The sequence below is a fragment of the Chenopodium album genome, chromosome 16 (genome assembly GCF_948465745.1).
Source record: "Chenopodium album chromosome 16, dcCheAlbu1.1, whole genome shotgun sequence".
In the NCBI taxonomy this organism is placed as follows: Eukaryota; Viridiplantae; Streptophyta; class Magnoliopsida; order Caryophyllales; family Amaranthaceae; genus Chenopodium; species Chenopodium album.
The window spans coordinates 5,877,633-5,895,938 of record NC_137849.1 but is presented as its reverse complement, the minus strand read 5'-3'; the positions used below and the strand labels follow the sequence as shown (position 1 = coordinate 5,895,938).

General features: G+C 30.5%; 1 protein-coding gene across 1 annotated transcript; it reads right to left on the bottom strand.

Moving 5' to 3' along the window:
- Positions 1–6,299: 6,299 nt before the first annotated feature.
- Positions 6,300–12,222, bottom strand: LOC145584776 (photosynthetic NDH subunit of subcomplex B 3, chloroplastic-like). Its single transcript, XM_081641570.1, has 6 exons — positions 11,906–12,222; positions 11,653–11,766; positions 10,476–10,529; positions 9,309–9,371; positions 8,966–9,028; positions 6,300–6,514 (listed from the first exon to the last, which is right to left on the bottom strand). Exons 1-6 carry the CDS (start codon positions 12,104–12,106, stop codon positions 6,479–6,481), a joined length of 531 nt encoding a protein of 176 aa, XP_081497696.1. The 5' UTR covers positions 12,107–12,222; the 3' UTR covers positions 6,300–6,478.
- Between the last annotated feature and the right edge of the window lie 6,084 nt (positions 12,223–18,306).

Here is an 18,306-nt window from a genome sequence, read left to right as displayed (position 1 = left end):
AAATATTATTTATTTATTTATTATTATTAAATATTAATTATTATTATCATTAAGTATTAATTATTTATTATTATTTTTATTAAATATACATTATTATTATAATAATTCAATATTAAGTATTAATTTTAAGCAGAGCAGAGCAGATTGAAGCAGATGGCATATACAAGTCTCCGTGTTCTCGATAGGCATTTCAGGTTCCGGAGCGCTCACGTTTATAATAGACCCCGGGGCCCCGGCCAGAACCACACGTGCAAGTTTCCCTGCATGTGGCTCGTCCGTGCTTTCAACTGAGCACCTCAGCGGCGGGATTGAATACCCGGATCGAATCAGAGTTCACGCCGCCCGCCCTGAACAAATAGGAGGCGTGGGCCACAGGTCGCACATAAGCCGCCGGGTCGCACGCTGTTTGCTCAGTTGCCCCCATTCTGAGGACAATCGGCCGGAAAGCCTCTTCCGGAGAGCAGAGCAGAGCAGAGCAAATTTCAACAGAACAGAGCAGAGCAGAGCAAAGCAGAGCAGATTTCAGCAGAGCAAAGCAGAGCAGATTTCAGCAGAGCAAAGCAGAGTAGAGCATAGCAGAGCAGCTCTAAAGAACGGGGCCTTAGTTAGGAATTAATGTGCTTTTCTGACAATTTGCTATCTAGTAGGCATAATGACTAATAATAATATTGGTGAAAATGTTTGCTTTAATACATTAAAAAAAAAATAGCAAAAAATAAACTAAATAAAATAAGTGTTGAAAGCACGTTGAATTGACCCAAACCCAAAACTTTGGGCAAGGGTTGAATATTTCTTGACTCGTCACATGAAGTGACCCAATCCGAGATGTTTCATGACCCAACCCTAATTGACAGGTATCCATTCTATTAGATTGTGAAGTATATAATTTAACCGATTATTTGTACATCTGAAATATTAGTATTTTATCGATAGTAGTCTAAACTAACAATTTTATCCTAAAATTATATCAATTTAGAATTCTAAACTAACGTTTTCATCTTATGATGTCTATTTAAATCTATTCAACGTAGCGCGACACTTGGCGAAAAGTTGGAACGTCAAGTGTCGCAATGTCGTGACCTGGCTAAAAGTTTAGCTTTACATATTAGTTATATGATACCATAAACTTCTTAATATAACATAATTTTTGACATATGTAGAGTTACGTACTACTTTTTTTTTTTTATAACAAGGAGTTACGTACTACTTTACCATTAATTAAACAAGGATTTTTTAAAAAAAATTACAAAAGATTTTTGTATTTAATCATGTATGAAAAGCTTGCCAAAAAAGATATGAAAAAATATTTTAAGTCAATTCATTACTAAGAAAAAAATGCTACATAAGAGAAAATGAATAATAGTGTGCAAAAAAAATTCTATTTACGGGTTAAATACATATTGTTAAGATTTTCATTTGGTTAACAAGAAAAAAATGATATAAATTTGTTAGTGAAATATATATAAATATACATAAATACGCATTTTAAAATATCTATTTGCTAATAATAGACTTTCATAATAAATTCATTATACAAATTAATAACATAGCCAAATATAAATTTTTAAAATTAAATATAATGTTAATTAAAGAATAGTTATTGAAAGTTACCGTGCATGGCACGGGACCTAACCTAGTTTGATAAATTTTCCTCCTAACTCAAATTCATTAAAGGTGATAATTGGACGGGTCGGGTTAAGATCGGGTTGGAATTTTTGTTCCCAAACCCGCCCAAAATGGTCGGGCTGTGCGGGTTTTTCGGGCCAGACCTAAAAAATCAACTAAACATGCATAAAATCGCATTCCCAAACTCGCCCAAAAAAATAAGTTTACGGGCCAGGCTAACTTTGGTCTGTAACACCCCCAAATCTCCCTCTACGAAAATACTAATATAATACATATAATTATACCGTAGAGATAGGCTTGGGCGTATTACCGCCGCGTGATTACGCAAGGCTACTCAAAATACTTAACTCAATAACAAAACTTGCAGCGGAAACTCAACTTTCTTTTATTAATACTTATAAAAATAGTAACATTATTATGAGTACTCAAGATAAAGACAAGACCAACATTCCTAAACTAGGTGAAACCATTCTCAGGACTCCATATGCTCAATTATTGACTCCACCTGAAAATAGTCAACACTGCTTACCATTAAGGTAAACAGGGCGAACAAAAGCAAATAGGAAATACGAATTAGCAAATTATGCTAAGTACGATAAGTGCAAGATAATGTAAACTCAATTTATTTGTAAACATGCTTTTACAAAATCAATTCCAATAATTAATCCAATAATTTTAAACTCATTATTCCAAAACCGATTCCAATGATTCAATATTCAAAATAATAGTTAATAAAACCAATTCCTTTGTTAAGAACCAATTTCTTTTAATCCAATTCCTCGCCCAAGTGTGCACACCCCCCAAGCTAGTCTCCTTATATTACAAGGCTATTCTTGAGGAAAGACCCGGTCATACAAAGTCCAAGGCCTTATCAATAAACCAAATCCGTATAGTGGGATTACCAACATGCTTATAAAGCATAAATAATAATAAATCAATGATTCAATAAATTCTCTTTTAAATCCAATAATTCAACCTTTAATAATAATAATCCAAACCCTTTTTTTTTATAAATCCAACATGCTTTCAAAACCAATCCCTTTTAAACATGAATAATAAATTAATTAATCAAAACATGTTATAAAAATCAATAATCCAATTTAATTATTAAAACCAATCTTTTAAACATACTTTTATTTCATAAACCATAATTCAATTCAATTTAATTCAATCATCACAAGAAATCATTCAAACATGCTTATTCAAACCAATTTTTTTTTTCAAGGTATCTAACCACCTAACTTACCTTGATCCTCGCTTAGCAAAAACACACAAAAGAACCTTGATTCCGAATATCAATCAACACTTCGCACTTTCAAAGTTCAATAACGAATACACCTTGCAAATAACATAATCATAAGGTTATCACAACATAAACTCAAATCTAATGTGCATGGACTATAAAACTCTTTTAAAATAACACTTTAATATAAAATTATAGCTTTGAAATAGGTATTTGTATTTTCGAAAACTAACCATGAAGAAGATAAAAGAATAGGATTAAAAAGAATTGAATTTTCGTTGGAAAGAATAGGCAGAACTTGCAGAGGTCATAACTCCTTCAATATAACTCCGAATTGGGTGATTCTTGAGTCTAACCTCAAGGATTTTTTGAGAGGAACAATCTTCTGTGAAACGTCAATACCCCAAAAACTGACCAGAAGTGCCCAAAATTGGCTATAAATATAAACGGGATAATATTTGTATGAAAAGAGGAGAAGAAAAGTATGAAAAGGTTTAGGGAAAAGAAGAATAAGAGAGAAGAAGAGAATTGAGTTTTTGGTGTGAAGAATATGAAAGGTATGAAGGGGTATTTATAGGCTAGCTCATGCAAGAATTATGGCAAGAGAATGTGAGAAGAATTATGGTAAAAAGAATTAAGGAAAATACTTGGAGAAGTGAATAAAAGAATTAAGGAAAGTTTGGACATTAAGGTAATTGTGTATACTTGAATATGGAAGGTATGTATGTCATGAAAAAAAAATAAGGAAATTAGAATTACTTGGGAAATAATTAAGAAGAATGAATGGCAAGAAAATATGATGATTAGATATTAAAAAGATGGAGAATTAGAATTAAGGAAAATAAGAGATTTTGGGACATAATTAAAAATATAATTTACCAAAATAAGTCACCCAAAAATCCATCATGGTGGCTTTAGATATTTAGGGAATTAATTTGCTAGTTTTAAGGAATTAAAAATAATTGTGTAAATAATAATTAATTAATAAAATTCCAATTATTAACTAAATAAAATAACTAAGAAAATCAAATTTTCTACACATAGAAAATCCGAAAATCATAGTTAATAATTTAGGAATTTTCGGCCCTTTTAAATAAATAATAAAATATAATTTTGTTTAATTAAAATATCCGAAATTATATAAATAATCCGGTTTTTAAAATAAAATAAATGGATAATAAATCTTATCCAAAATCCAAAGATAATAATTGAGTTTTAAAATACTTTTGGCGCCAAAATTCAAATATCATTTTGGCTCCAAAATTCAAATAGAAAAAATAAATTACTTAAAATACGCTTTTTAGAAAATACTAATTAATTAATTAATTAGAAAATACGTTTAAAAAATACGGGGTATTACAGGTCACCTCTAAAATTCCTATATCATGGATTCATGGGGTTACTTCATTACTGTTTTAGGGGTTACTTGGTCAGTTTTATAGGGTTACTTTGTCAGTGTTAGTGGGGTTATTCGATCAGTGTTAAAGGGCTACTCGATTAGTATTATTGGGGTCGGTGTGGCCAGCCGCACACAATACGGGCTGTTTTCCAAATACTCCTCTCATTTTTTATTTTCTTTAAAATAAAACTACTACCATTTTCAAAAGAATACAACTAATATTTCCTCTGTCCTATAATATAGTTCTTGTTTGTGTTTTTTCACGGTATTTAAAAAATAGGAAGAGAAAGTAGATGAAGTACATTAATAAAACTGAAAAGTACAATTATAGACAAAAGTTAGATAGGGAAAGTAGAAAAAAGCACATGACATGTGCAAAATTCAAGGTAATTTAGGAAGTACAATGAATAAAGTTGAAAAAGTGAGAGTATAATAATTTTTACAGACTATCTAAAAATAGAAACAGGAATAACATTTTGAATCTCCAAATAGGAGATGAACCATATTATGGGACGGAGGGAGTATTTAAAAAAAAAAAAAAAAATCTACCATCCTTTTTACAAGTAATTTTTTGTTAGGGAACTCATATCCTACTATTAGCCTCTCACTTCGTCAATTTTTAAACCCTTTTTTTTATTAGAATAATGTAGATAATATTTTTTTTTATTTGAAAATAATGTAGATAATATTTCAGTAAAAATAAAAAGAATTGAGTCATATAGATTTCAAATATTGCACACGTAATATGCGTGTGTCTCCTAACTTGCGAGATTAATCAATGAGAAATAATGTAGATAATATTTCAGTAAAAATAAAAAGAATTGAGTCATATAGATTTCTTATATTACACATGCAATATGCGTGTGTCTCCTAACTTGCGAGATTAATCAATGAGAATATGGAAATATAGAGTACACAAACATCACTTTTGTAAGTTTTGTCGTGGACTCGTGGCAACATGTTTCATGCTTAGATAGGTTGTACCACAATAGATCAAAAAGTATTGTGTTGTGTTAGACTTGTGCTATTTTTTTTTTTAATAAGCCCATACAAGTTTCGGCCCACATGTAATGTTGTTTATCTTTAATTGCAAGTTTTGATTTTTGACAATTTTCATAAACACTACAGTAATATCTTTTGTGATTTATAGTTGCGGTAAAACAAATTCATGTAAAATTGTCTCAACATAGTTATAAGAAATTTTCAAACATGTGTGGAGTCGGTTAATATTAGAGCTGTCAAAAGCTGACCCGACCCGAAAACTCGACCTGAACCAGCAATGATCTGAACCCAACATGTACCTGAACAATGGGGTGAAACTAGTGACTTGTATCCGACCTGAAACTGACTCGATGTTAACCGACAACCAATTTGATCCAATACTTTATGACCTTGAACATGGACCTGCGCCCAACCTGATAGTAACCGTCAACCGATTTAATTCGACCCGACAACAATCTCAACCCAAACTAGTACCCGACCCAATTTATGCCTGTACCCGAGTCATGGAAGGTTAAATAAGATTTTATATACCTTTTGCTCAGTTTATATACTGGTACAATTCTGTAAACCCTCAATCTGATTCACCTTATATACATTTTGTTCTTTGATCAATTACTCCTATATAGGTTTAATAAAATTTTGATAATGCTTGATCAAATTATGGAAGACGTAATTATATAGGTTAAACTTGATCACATCGATATTTATTAGAATTGAACTTGAACCAAAACCCGACTTAACACTAACCGAAACCCAAATGTACCAATTATTAACCCACCCAAACTCGACTCAACACAACCCGAACCTGAAATTGAACTCGACCTGGATTTGACTCGAATCGAAACTGACCTATACCCGAAAAGGTGAACGCCCCGGAATAATGTGAACTGAAATTGATACAACCCAAACCTGAACTTGATGTGAAGATAGATTGACCTGACATAACCTCTCCTGATTTGACCCAACCCGAACCCGACTTGAATACTCGAATTGACAACTCTAGTTAATACGGTATACAGGTACATCAAATAGATAAAAAAAATAATTAATTCTTTAATTTATATTACAATAAGAAAAAATAATACGTAGTATAGAACTTGTCAAAAAAAATAAAATAATACGTAGTATAGGAAGATTAGCTATTTGGAATTTTGGATGTGTGCATGCGCAGCACGTGAGAAGTAGACCGTTGAGTTTGCTTGATATTGTCATTTTTTCCATTGAGGCATACGTTGAACTACAACCTGAAATAATATACGTAGTAAAATAGTACGAAACTTAGGTAAAATATGATTTAATAATAATAATGTACGAAATTTAAGTTATAATATGCAATATGAATTTTCACCCTATCTAAAAATTAAATAAGGTTATACGAAGTACATTGTAAAAAAAATATAAAATTGTTGTTTTTATTGAGATAAGGACCATGAATCTATTTCATGTATGTGAAACTAAGATTTTAATAAAGAACAATATTTTTTCTAATACGAAGTATGAAATTGTAGAAATTACTTAACATTAAATCTATTGTATTTTTATTGTACACTAGGTGGGGAACTTAAATGTTAAGCTTTATAAAATGATTTTATGATTATCTTGATACATTATAATAAGTGAATTTATCATGGTATGAAATGAGTTATTTATAAGAAATGTGTAACTTTTATTTAATATTAAGGTAATATATTATTATTTTTACACCTGATTTACGATATCTATGGTACACTTGATTATAATAGAGATGATAAATCTACGAAATAAGGTGAAGCTAAAATAACATAGTCTTTGTCCAAAAAAAAAAAAAAAAAAAAAAAATCTTCTATAACTAATACTAAAGTAACCGTTTACATCATCCTTTCCTAAAACTAAACACATGTCAGATCGTCATTAAAAATTTTCCCTCCAAAACTATAAATGATATCATCATGATTTTTTATTTGATTTAATTAAAATTCTGATAAGCTATTTTATTATTATTATCAATTTTTGAAAATAGTCTATCCATCTAATAATAATAATTTAATTTTTCTTCCTCGAGTAGTCCTTTTATTATTCAATTTTTATATGGACTCTAAATTTTATTTTTAATATCTGATGCATTATTTATTTTGGGAATTTTTTTTTGTATGAAAAAATAAACAAATTTTTTTTAAAATTTATTTGTTCCAATCGTGCATCGCACGAGACTAATCTAGTAAATAAATAAAATAACATAGTCTTGTTATTATTACAAAGTTTAGTGAGACAATCTCATACAAATCTTGTCCCAAGTTTTAATATTTTATGATAAATGTAAGGAAAATTTGCAAATTGCAGCTATTTAAAACTTGTATTTTGCAAATTGCAGCCATTTAAAAAAAATTGCAAATTACAATCCAAAAGTTGTTATAAATTATAAATTGCAGCCTAATTCAATTTTTTCATCAATTTATGTGTCATAAATATTCGTTTAAGGTTTTAGGGGTCATTTTAGTCCTTCAGGTCTCGAATTGAGTTCGAAATTGGCAAAAAAATAATATAAGTGCCTCATTTTGCGTAAAAAAAATATATCGATTTGTGGACAACTATTTTTTTCTTGTAAAAACGAGGTACTTACGTTAATTTTTTGCCAATTTTGAGCTCAATTTGGGTTCTTAAGGGTTAAAATGGCCGCTAAAACCTTAACCAAATATTTTTTTGACACATAAATTGATGAAAAAATTGAATTGGGTTGCAATTACAAATTTTAACAACTTTTTGAGCTGAAATTTACAATTTTTTTTAAATGACTGCTATTTACAAAATAGAAGTTTTATATGGCTGCAATTTACAAATTTTCCTAAATATAATCTGTACATAAAAATCAATAAACATATACTAAAGGCGAAACCAGGAATGACACTTGTCATTTCCTGGTTAAAAATTTTCCCGCCTTTTTTTTCCTTTCCTTTTTAGTATTTTGACAACATATTTTATCCAATTATATTCAATTAAATATACTAGAAAACTTTTAGTTACAAAAATACTAACATTAATTAAAAATAATGTATTGGAATATATTCTTTTCCAAAATTACTATAATATTATCAATTACAATTTTTTTTCTCCAACTTTTATCATTTGATAATAAATTTATTTTAATTAAAAGAGAAAAATCAATTTGGTAGCATACTTTGTATTAATTTTAAAATTATATGTAACATTTACAAGAACAAAATAAGTTTGTTATAGTATACTTCGTATACAACATATATTGGAAAATTATTTAGTCATTCTAAACATTTATGTGATTATTTAAAAAATAAAAACCCAAAAATGAACTCAACTAAATTTTCATATTATGTCGATCAATGTGTGTCAACAATTTAACTATTTAAGGACAAATGTATATGAGTTCGTGTATGGGTACTAACCTAAGCTAATATTTTAATTTTCTCATATAAAACCTTATAACTTCTAAGTTTCTATTACTATATTTATCTATTTATTTATTTATACAATCCAATTCAATAACCTTTACGTATTTAGTGTTGGTATAAACTAATTAAAATTCAAGTTATTTTGTTACAAATATTTTTTTTGGATAAATTATCGTTGAATTAACACCATTATTTATTATTTATATATTGTAAAATTTAATTATGATTGTGGCACGGGACTTAACCTAGTATACCAATAAGAGTAGAAAAAAAAATGAAGAAAGAGAGACGTACCTTTCCAGAATTCTCTTTATTTCCAACAATTGTTTGGCAAGCGAGCCTCCAAGATTCAGGTTTCTGAACCATAGAGTGAGCTCAAACATTTAAATTATATATATGCACAATCAAAATAAAAAAACATTTAAAAACGAAGGGATTATTATATATTATTAACAAAAACATTTAAAAACGAAAGGATTATTATTATCATCAAAGAACAATTGATTGTTATCCGTTGTTATCCATGCAAATTATAAAATTAACATTTGGATAAACAACCAAATAAAAGCGAAAAAGACCCACAAAAATCTTCAATTAATTAACGAGGAAATAGCTAGTACAAATTAGAGAAACTTGCCTTTTTCAAGTATCGGAGTTCAGCATTTGTTCTTTCATTGAGAAGATCACTTCCATCAAGTATCTACAAAATACTTCGTATATTTTTAAGATATTAAGTTTACAAAATAATTTATTCAAGATTAAAAAATAAAACAGATCAATAAACAAACACAAAGTTTTATATGTGGCTGGCCACACTGTGCGACCAGCCACAATATTAAAAAAAAAAAATCATTTTTTTCCTGTTGTATCCCTCCTCTTTTCTTCTTCTAAGTTGGGGTTACTTCTTTCTCTCTCTTCTCTCTCTATCCTCTTTTCTTTTTCTCCAGAATTTGAATTTTGCGATGAAGATAATCGTTGATGAGAAGTTGAGTTCAAGTTTTCAAGGTCGGAGCTCCTTGTTATTGTCGCCGGAAAACAATTTAAAGGTTTTTAAGGCCAAATTCGGCCATAAAAACTCTAGATCTAGAATTTTCAAGGTCGAATTTGGCCTTTTTAGTCATATTTGAAGTGAAATTCGAAGACATTGTTAATTTTAAAGGTATTTGTTCGATTTATTTTATTATTATTTTTTTTTACAATTTGGTTGTGGGTTCGGTTGGATCTATGTTTGTTTGTGGGTTCGGTGTATGGTGGTGGTGGCATGGCATATTGGGGGTGAGGCTAGTGGCGTATTGGGGGTGATGTGGTGGGTCAAGGGTTACTAGGTCGGGGGTTACTTAAGGGGTTACTAGATAGGTAGGTCGGGGGTTACTTAAGGAGTTACTAGATGGGTTACTTGAAGGGTTACTTAAATGAGGTTACTTAAGTGGGGTTACTTGAAGGGGTTACTTAGAAGGTTACTTAAGTGGGGTTACTTGAGGGGTTATTGGAGGGGTTACTTTAAGGGTTATTAGAGGGGTTACTGACATGGCACCTTGCCGCACCGTGCGGTTGGCCACACCAAAAACGCGCTGATAAACAAAACCTACTAGATAATTCACAGAATTTGCTTTGCGGTAGGATGCCATGTTGTTATGTCTATACTCTATGTAAATAGAGTTGTACAACATAAGAAAAATTATGTAGGAATAAATAGATGTTTATAGTATCTTTTACGTAGGTACCCCTCTGTTCCACAAATAAAGTTCTTCCTAAATTTCGTAGAAACATGTATTTATAGATTTTAAGAGTGAGCAATATGTACCTCAACAATGCAAGTTCCACAACTTCCAACACCTCCACAGTTCATTACTTTCCCCTGATGCATGCATAAATTAAATTTGGAAGGAAGATCAATTTTAGTAAGACAACATATTCATATTCCTAAGAAAATTTCCAATAATGAGTAGAAACTCATAAATTCAGCTGTATTTGTAACATGGTTTAAAATCTCCCTAGGTTAAGAGATGTATATTTCATATTTTTGTTCATCATTTTCGTGAAAATTGAGTGAGAAAGATTAATGAAGTAGGGACAAGGTAAATAAGTAATCCAAAGCTGAAGGCACATATTCATTGGTCATTTATTTATTTCCTAATGATTGTCATTAGAATTAGTGCATGCTGTTTTGTGTCAAAACAAAAAAATAAAAAAATAAAATTAGTGTATGCCAAATAACTTGGTTAAAGTATTGGATTAGTGCAATTGAATTTCGTCTACATCATTATTTGTCTTTTGTAACTTGCTCTATATATAACAATTACATAGTAGTATTATATTATATGATTTTCTATTCAGCTAAGGATGATGTAATAACCATAATCGATGATATCAACTAGATTAAATGGTTAAAATTTTATGGTTTAAAAAAAAAAGGTTAAAATTTTAAAGATTTTTTGAATTTACCACAAAAAAAAAAAAAAAAAAAAAAAAAAAAAAAATCAAAAAATTATTTTACCATCAAAACTTCTAAAACTTTTATTTTACCACCAAATAAAAATTCAGCAAACCACAATTTTTTTTTTTTTTTGGATAAACCTATGCTACAAAATCACGTCGTTTAAGGTAATGGTTGGAAAAAATAGTTGTCAAAGCTACTAAACAGTAAACACTATATCAACAACTAAATTACCCCAAAATGCAAATTTATTCATCACCAATTTAAACACAACATTGTATGTGCTAATTAACTACAGTAAACAATAATCATCATGAATTCATGCATCTATCCAAAGCTAAAATGAGTCGAGGCATATACTCCGTAATAACAAACTAGATAAATACTCCGTAATGTATACAATACGGGCCTCACATGTCACACCATGTATTACAATTTATTTTTAAATATTTATAAAGTTTAAGAATGTATTTAGGTAGACATAAAACTTCTCGAAAATTAAATTTAGGCTCGTAATCGAGCCAATTGTAACTTGACAACTTACATAGGTGGCATAAAGCTCAATCTTGTTATCCGCCATAATGTTCCTAAGCAACTTCTCACCACTCACTTCTCTTGCTCTATCCACTGGATATGATCCATCATTTCCTGCTTTAGGCTTCACACATTTTATCAACCACCCAAAAAAAAAAAAAACAACTTAATTTAATCAATTATATATGTAACATACACTAAGAAAATAACGTATGTACGTATCAAATGAAAATTTAAATAAGTGTATGTATGTATGTACGTACCCCGATAAATTCTAGCTCAATTTCGGGCTTCTTGAGCTCCGATGAGGATGATGGTTCCGATGAAATTGAGGCAAAGGAGATCGATAGAGGCTTCTTTTTGTATAGTGTTATGGTGGGTGGACCGTAGCGATTACGACGGCTATGGGTGGTTTCCGGTGGTTTGAACATAGAGGGTCGTGAAATATGCATTGGTGTAGCCATATTTTAGTCTAATTCTTTTTTGAGGTTTGCTGAATTTTGTGTGACGTTTATGTTTTTGGTTATATTTTGAGGTTGACAATAATCAATAGATTGAAGTATAAACGACCAAGAAATGTCTAGACCTCACTTGAAAAAAAAAAAAAAGCGTAAGTATTGGACTGTAGGACCCTAATGCTTATTGTCATATATATTTGGGCTTATGCCCTTAATCCCTTATCCAAGGGAATTCAAATATTCAATCATCATCAATAATATAATTTTAATTTATAAATACAAGTTAATATAATTTGATTCACACATATTTCAGTTTAGTAATTATTGTTTTGTGCACCCGAGTGCACAATGCTCATTTTGCACCCGATGATGAACATGTAAAATCATGAAACATAAAAGTTTTAGCAAATGAGTTAAATTGAATGAATATGAACCTTAAAAGCAACAAATGAAAAAAGAATACGCATTGTAGGTGGTTTAAACCCAAAACCCATATTCATTTTTTATCTAAAAATTTAAAGAACATGTTTGTCATATTGAAAAGAGTATAAATTAAAAGAACGTATAGATTAAAAATTTAAAACCAAAGGACATATGTAGTTCAAAATTAAATACCAAATAATTTGACAAATTTGCGAGGTTATTTGGATAAAGACAACTAGTTTAGATATTGAGGTTGTGGAATATTTAAATGCATGACTTGATTAACATTAAAACTGGCACGCACTTGACGCACACATTAACATTTTTAAAAGTTTATAGCTAATTTTATATTCTATTTAGAAAATGTGATTTCAAATGAAGGGGATATTTGATGCATGGCTTGGTTAATTAAAATTGGCACAAAAAATATTCTACTCGTAATAAATACTAACTACGAATTTAACTAGATTTTTTTTTTTTTACTACGTATAAATATTTATTATAACTAGATTTATATTCTACTCGTAGTAAAATGCTAACTACGAATATAACTAGATTTATATTCTACTCGTAGTAATATGCTAATTATGAATATAACTAGATTTTTTTACTACGTATCAAAATTTATTATAACTAAATTTTGCTATATAAAAATTTTATTATAACTAAATTTATATTCTACGAATATAACTAGATTTATATAAAAATTAATTTCTAATTATGAAAATTTTGCTCTAGTATGACTTAATATATAGTTCATACTAGGCAATTCCTTCACTGATCACTTACCCTACCAAACAATGCGCACAATTAATTAAGAGTTAGTTAGAATGATGCACAAGTTAACTAAGTAATTGGACATTTTTGGAAAAAACTCCACTTAATTTTCAACAATAAGATGCTCTGTAATTAGACTACCATTTTAGACGCAAATGATAATTGGTAAAGTGGGATTTGGCAGGTAAATGTTTGTTGAAGAGAAGAAATTACATAAACCAATGCTTTATTTAATGTACCTTTTATAGGTTTATACCTAGTGATATTACATATACTCCATCCTTTTCTAAATGATAGTCTCTTATGGGCAAATTTTAGTCCCAAAATGTTCATCCTATTTGCTTTTTCCAACAACCATTAATATTAGTTTTTTTACCAAAATTTCCTCCAATTTGTAACTATATTTGTGCAAATTTAAATTTTCCATGTAAGTTTTGTTTTCCCATGTAATTTTATTACTTTCTCTCTCTACTTTTTTGCATATCCAATGTCAATTTACTTTTTCAATGTACTTTTACTATTCTTATTTGTGTTTATTAATTCCCGTGAAAAATACCCATAAGGGACTATCAATAGAGGACGGAGGGAGTACAAATTATATGTACTTATTAATGTTGATTAAATTTTTAAGAATTTGCAAGTTAAGGAGACATGTACAAATGAAATTTAAATACTATTGATGAGATACTGGTATATTACCTTAACAAACTCTAAAACTTTAATTATTGTTAAACTAGATGTTATCTACATTTTCCTATGTGTCATTAAGATCATGTTTGATTGTGGTCAAACTTGTGTATTAAATCATTCTACTCTATTTGGCCTAGTAAAGGTTAATTTAGGCTAAATTAAATTTGAGTATTTATTTATTTACTCATATATTTTAATATAAATTATATCAACACAGACTTAATTAACCCCCCAAGTTAATTTAGTACTCAATGTTAATTCAATCTAGGTTATTATATGTATACTAAGGCCCTATTCTTTAGAGTTGCTCTACTCTTACGTTGATTGGCTTAACGTGCCAAAGCGCGCGCTGTCAGATCTCTCCAACTCGGGCACATTCCGAACTGACCCCTGCTCAGCCTAGAAGCTCAAAAGAATATGGCCTAACTCAAATATCAGTTCAAGTAATTGTGTGCGTGGGTGTTTTTTTTTTAAAAAAAAAGTAATTGTGTGCGTGTCTATTATATTTTATCATGTCTCGCGTGTATTACAAAATTTATGTTAAATTTTACATATTTTTGAAGAAAATCATTGAAATTAAATTAATAAAATGAAGTTAGCATAATTTCAAAACAGTTTGAATACTATTAAAGTAAGGTTAGAGAGGTGTTAGTTAATTATCTAACATTATTCTCTTGTTGTGAGCTAGTCAAAGAGAGGGAGAGGGGGAAGGGCCGAGGAGGTGCCAACGAGGGAGTGGGCTATGAAGTAACTCACATACTACTTTGTTTTTAATGCGCAGTTTTAAGTTTTAACCGTAACTTGAGCCCGGAAGGTTTAACACTTCAAAATTAAGTATATATTCCGTTTTTTTTTTGTTGACACGTTTTGACTTTAGCATTATTTATACATCTTCCTTTGATCGTATTTTATATTTTATACGTAATGAAAAATATAGTCATGTGGGATCTTCTTAGATTCGTCACGTTATATATTTTCAAAATATCAACTTTTCATAATTTTTGCTTATCGATAATTAAATATATTAATGATTGAATAAGTGCATTGGCAAACTTGACTAAAGAAACGTGTTAATTAAAACAAAATAGAGGAAGTATATATAAACATCTATTGTTTACTTCTATCGTTTCTTTAGTATTGCTATATGGGAGCGAGATTAATGTTTCCTAAAAACCGAATTCAATAATAACCTAATTTTATAAAACTCAAACTCTTGAAATTAAAGCTAACTAATTTAGCCAATGCAACTCGGCCTAAGGGTCATAAGACTCATAACTTCATGAAAAAGACATGATTAGAAAGTTACACTGTGATAATTTCAACACTTTGAAGAAGAATAACAACATGCTTTAATTCTGTGCATGGCATGTCTTTTTTTTCCTCATGTTTGGTAAGAAATTAAAAAGAGTGTACCATAAAAGTAGTAAAATCATTCACTTTAGTTGATGAAAAACCCATAAAATCATCCCATTTATTAGCCTCTTCTTTACTTTTATTAAGTGATGTTTGAATTCTTGTTTTTGGGATGTAAAATTGACTTACGTTTCATGTTTATTATAGGTGGTCCATTGCTACTAATTTTTGTTCACTAATCGTTACAAACACATCCAAATTTGACAATGTGTGTTATTCAATGTCTATTTACATGCATAAATAAAAAGCTTTTGCTACAAGTATATTTAGATGTTAGATCTCATTTTTTGGGATGTTTCTTGTCGAATTGCTTGGATAGTAACATTCTACAATCCTACTTATATACGAAGTAATGAATTTATGTATTAATCTTAAACTGTTTAATTTGAGACTTTTATTATTTGATATGCTTATGTATGAAACTCAAGCTTAATTAGTTTGTAAAGTAATTTTGTGAGTTTGTACCTATAATTTGAGATTGAATCTCGTTTAAATCATTGTGGGTTCTTTTATATATACACTTGAAATGTGAAGGAACATTCTTGATATACATGGTTAAGGTTCAAAGAACAATAATGGCTTAGTGTCTATGGCCTCTCAACCTCCTCCCACTCTCTAACCACAAGTCCACTGTCCACAATTACTCACTATGTTACAAGCATGGACTCGGGTATCTATGTTTGACACGGATACGTGTGTGTCTAAGCCTCTGACTCAGCTATTTTAGAAAAGATTACATGATTTTGAACTAAAATGAAGTGTCCATTTGTCACGACATAGGTAATTGAGATAAAATGAAGATTTCATAATGTAACATTACTAACATAGATTGCCCATTTTCATGATTCGCATCCCATAAACTAGCTAGCGTAGATTAAATTTACAAAAGTGTATGGTAATTTATGAGATTTTAATGAATACAATATAATTGTCCATTTTTTGTTGTTGTGGAATACAAAGTTTTACCTATGAGTGTAAGTACTTGTGTACTCCCTCTGTTTTTAAATACTTGCTCCACTTTTTTTTTTCAACCGTTTTTAAATACTTCATCCATTTCTTTATTTGAAAAGCTTTTACAATATTTAATTCATTTATCTCACCTAGTAGACCCAACATAAATAATATTTTATTAATTTCATATTCTCTCTCCTCTAATTCTCTCCACTACTTTTGTTTTTTTACAATTTTTTATTCTTTCACCTACTCCACTACCTCTATATTTTATTACTTTCTCCTAAAACTCCGTACATGGAGAATTGAAGCAAGTATTTAAAAACGGAGAAAGTACTAATTAGGAAAGAGAGAGAGAGAGAAAGAGAGAGAGAGAGAGTATAAAATCTATAAATTTTCTACCCCTAAAGGAAAATGTCAACAATTAACAACATAAAAACACTAACATGATTCAATAACAATGCACTGAGAAAGTTCTTGCTGATCTTAAAGAAATGCAAAGTAAAAAAAAAAAAATTATTTTTTATACTACCTTGTTTCATAAAATTTGCAACAAACTTGGTTGCACATTTCCCCAAAGCAAAATTTCTCAAGCAAAGATTAGTAAAAAAAAGGACATGTGATTAATTGGATGAGAGAGAAAGTAAACACCACCACTCCACCAGCACCCACCTTGTAACCCACCCTCTCACCACCCAAAACTCGGCTAACCAACTCGCACCTCCACCAATCAGCTCGCACCACCACCCAAAACCCAACCAATCAACTCACACCACCACCCAAACACACCCAACCAACTCGACTAGCCACCAACCAACTCGACCAGCCACCAATCAACTCGCACCACCACCCAACGAACCCACCCAACAACCCAACCAGCCGACAAGCCAACGAACCCACCAAACCAACAACCTGACCACCACCCAACGAACCCTCCCAATCAACTCGAACCACCACCCAACGAACCCACCCAACCAACACGACCAACCGACCACCAACGAACCCTCCAACAAACCGAAACAACCACCTTACCACCTCCAACAAATCGAAACCCCAACAAACCACCACTAATTTAGATCTAAAACCCCAACAAATTAAACCACCACTAGTTTAGATCTGAAACCACAACTTACCATCATCCAATTTCGATTTTGAAAAAGGGAAAAGAGGTGGCAACGACGACTTTGAAAAGGGGAAAAGAGGGGCGGCGAACTTGCGAGGGAAAATGGTCGGAGACTTGATCTGAATGGTGGTGGTGGTGCGGTGGTTGTGAGAGAAGAGAGAATAGGGCTGCTGGTGGTGGTGGTTGAGATGGAGGAGAGAGAAAATTGGTGATGTTGGTGGTGGATGTGGTTGTAGGGAGGAGAGAGAATGTGGCTTAGAGTTTTAATTATAGATAAATTAAAAATGGGTTAAAAAGTTAATATGTTGTTTGTTGAAGTTAAGTAAAATTTAGTAAGGGTATAACTGTAAATTTACACTAAAAAATTTACTATATTAGTAAAGTTTTTTTTTTGTTGCACATAATGTGTGATTTCCGTTTTGGGAAATTGTTGCATATTTTATGAAACGGAGGTACTACAAATATTAATATAGCAAAAGGCTAAATCAAAATATGTCATTACAACCTCGAAAACATAAGTGGAATAAGTGCCAAAACAAGCCAAACTTAAAAAAACCGTGTCCAAATACCGCATAAAAATAAAATCGTACATATTAGGTTATTCGTATTAGCAAACCGATTCAAGACATATTCTGACATATCGGGTCCATTCTTGACTACCTGATGACTAACTGCATTTCCCGCAGGTTTGAAAGTCCCACCAAATCTTCCCACTTCTCAACGGTCTCTCCTTCTTTTCCCCTGTTTCCAGTACCAAAGAGTAACTCAATTTCTCACATAAATGCAAGAACCTTTAATTCAATCTTCATTCTCAATGAATCAACTCTAC

Coding starts and splice junctions, on each gene's coding strand:
- LOC145584776 (XM_081641570.1), bottom strand. CDS start 12,106: ATGGCTACACCAATGCATATTTCACGACCCTCTATGTTCAAACCACCG. Junction 10,530..11,652: donor TTGAGCTTTATGCCACCTAT/GTAAGTTGTCAA, acceptor TGCATGCATCAG/GGGAAAGTAATGAACTGTGG. Junction 9,372..10,475: donor GTGGAACTTGCATTGTTGAG/GTACATATTGCT, acceptor AGTATTTTGTAG/ATACTTGATGGAAGTGATCT.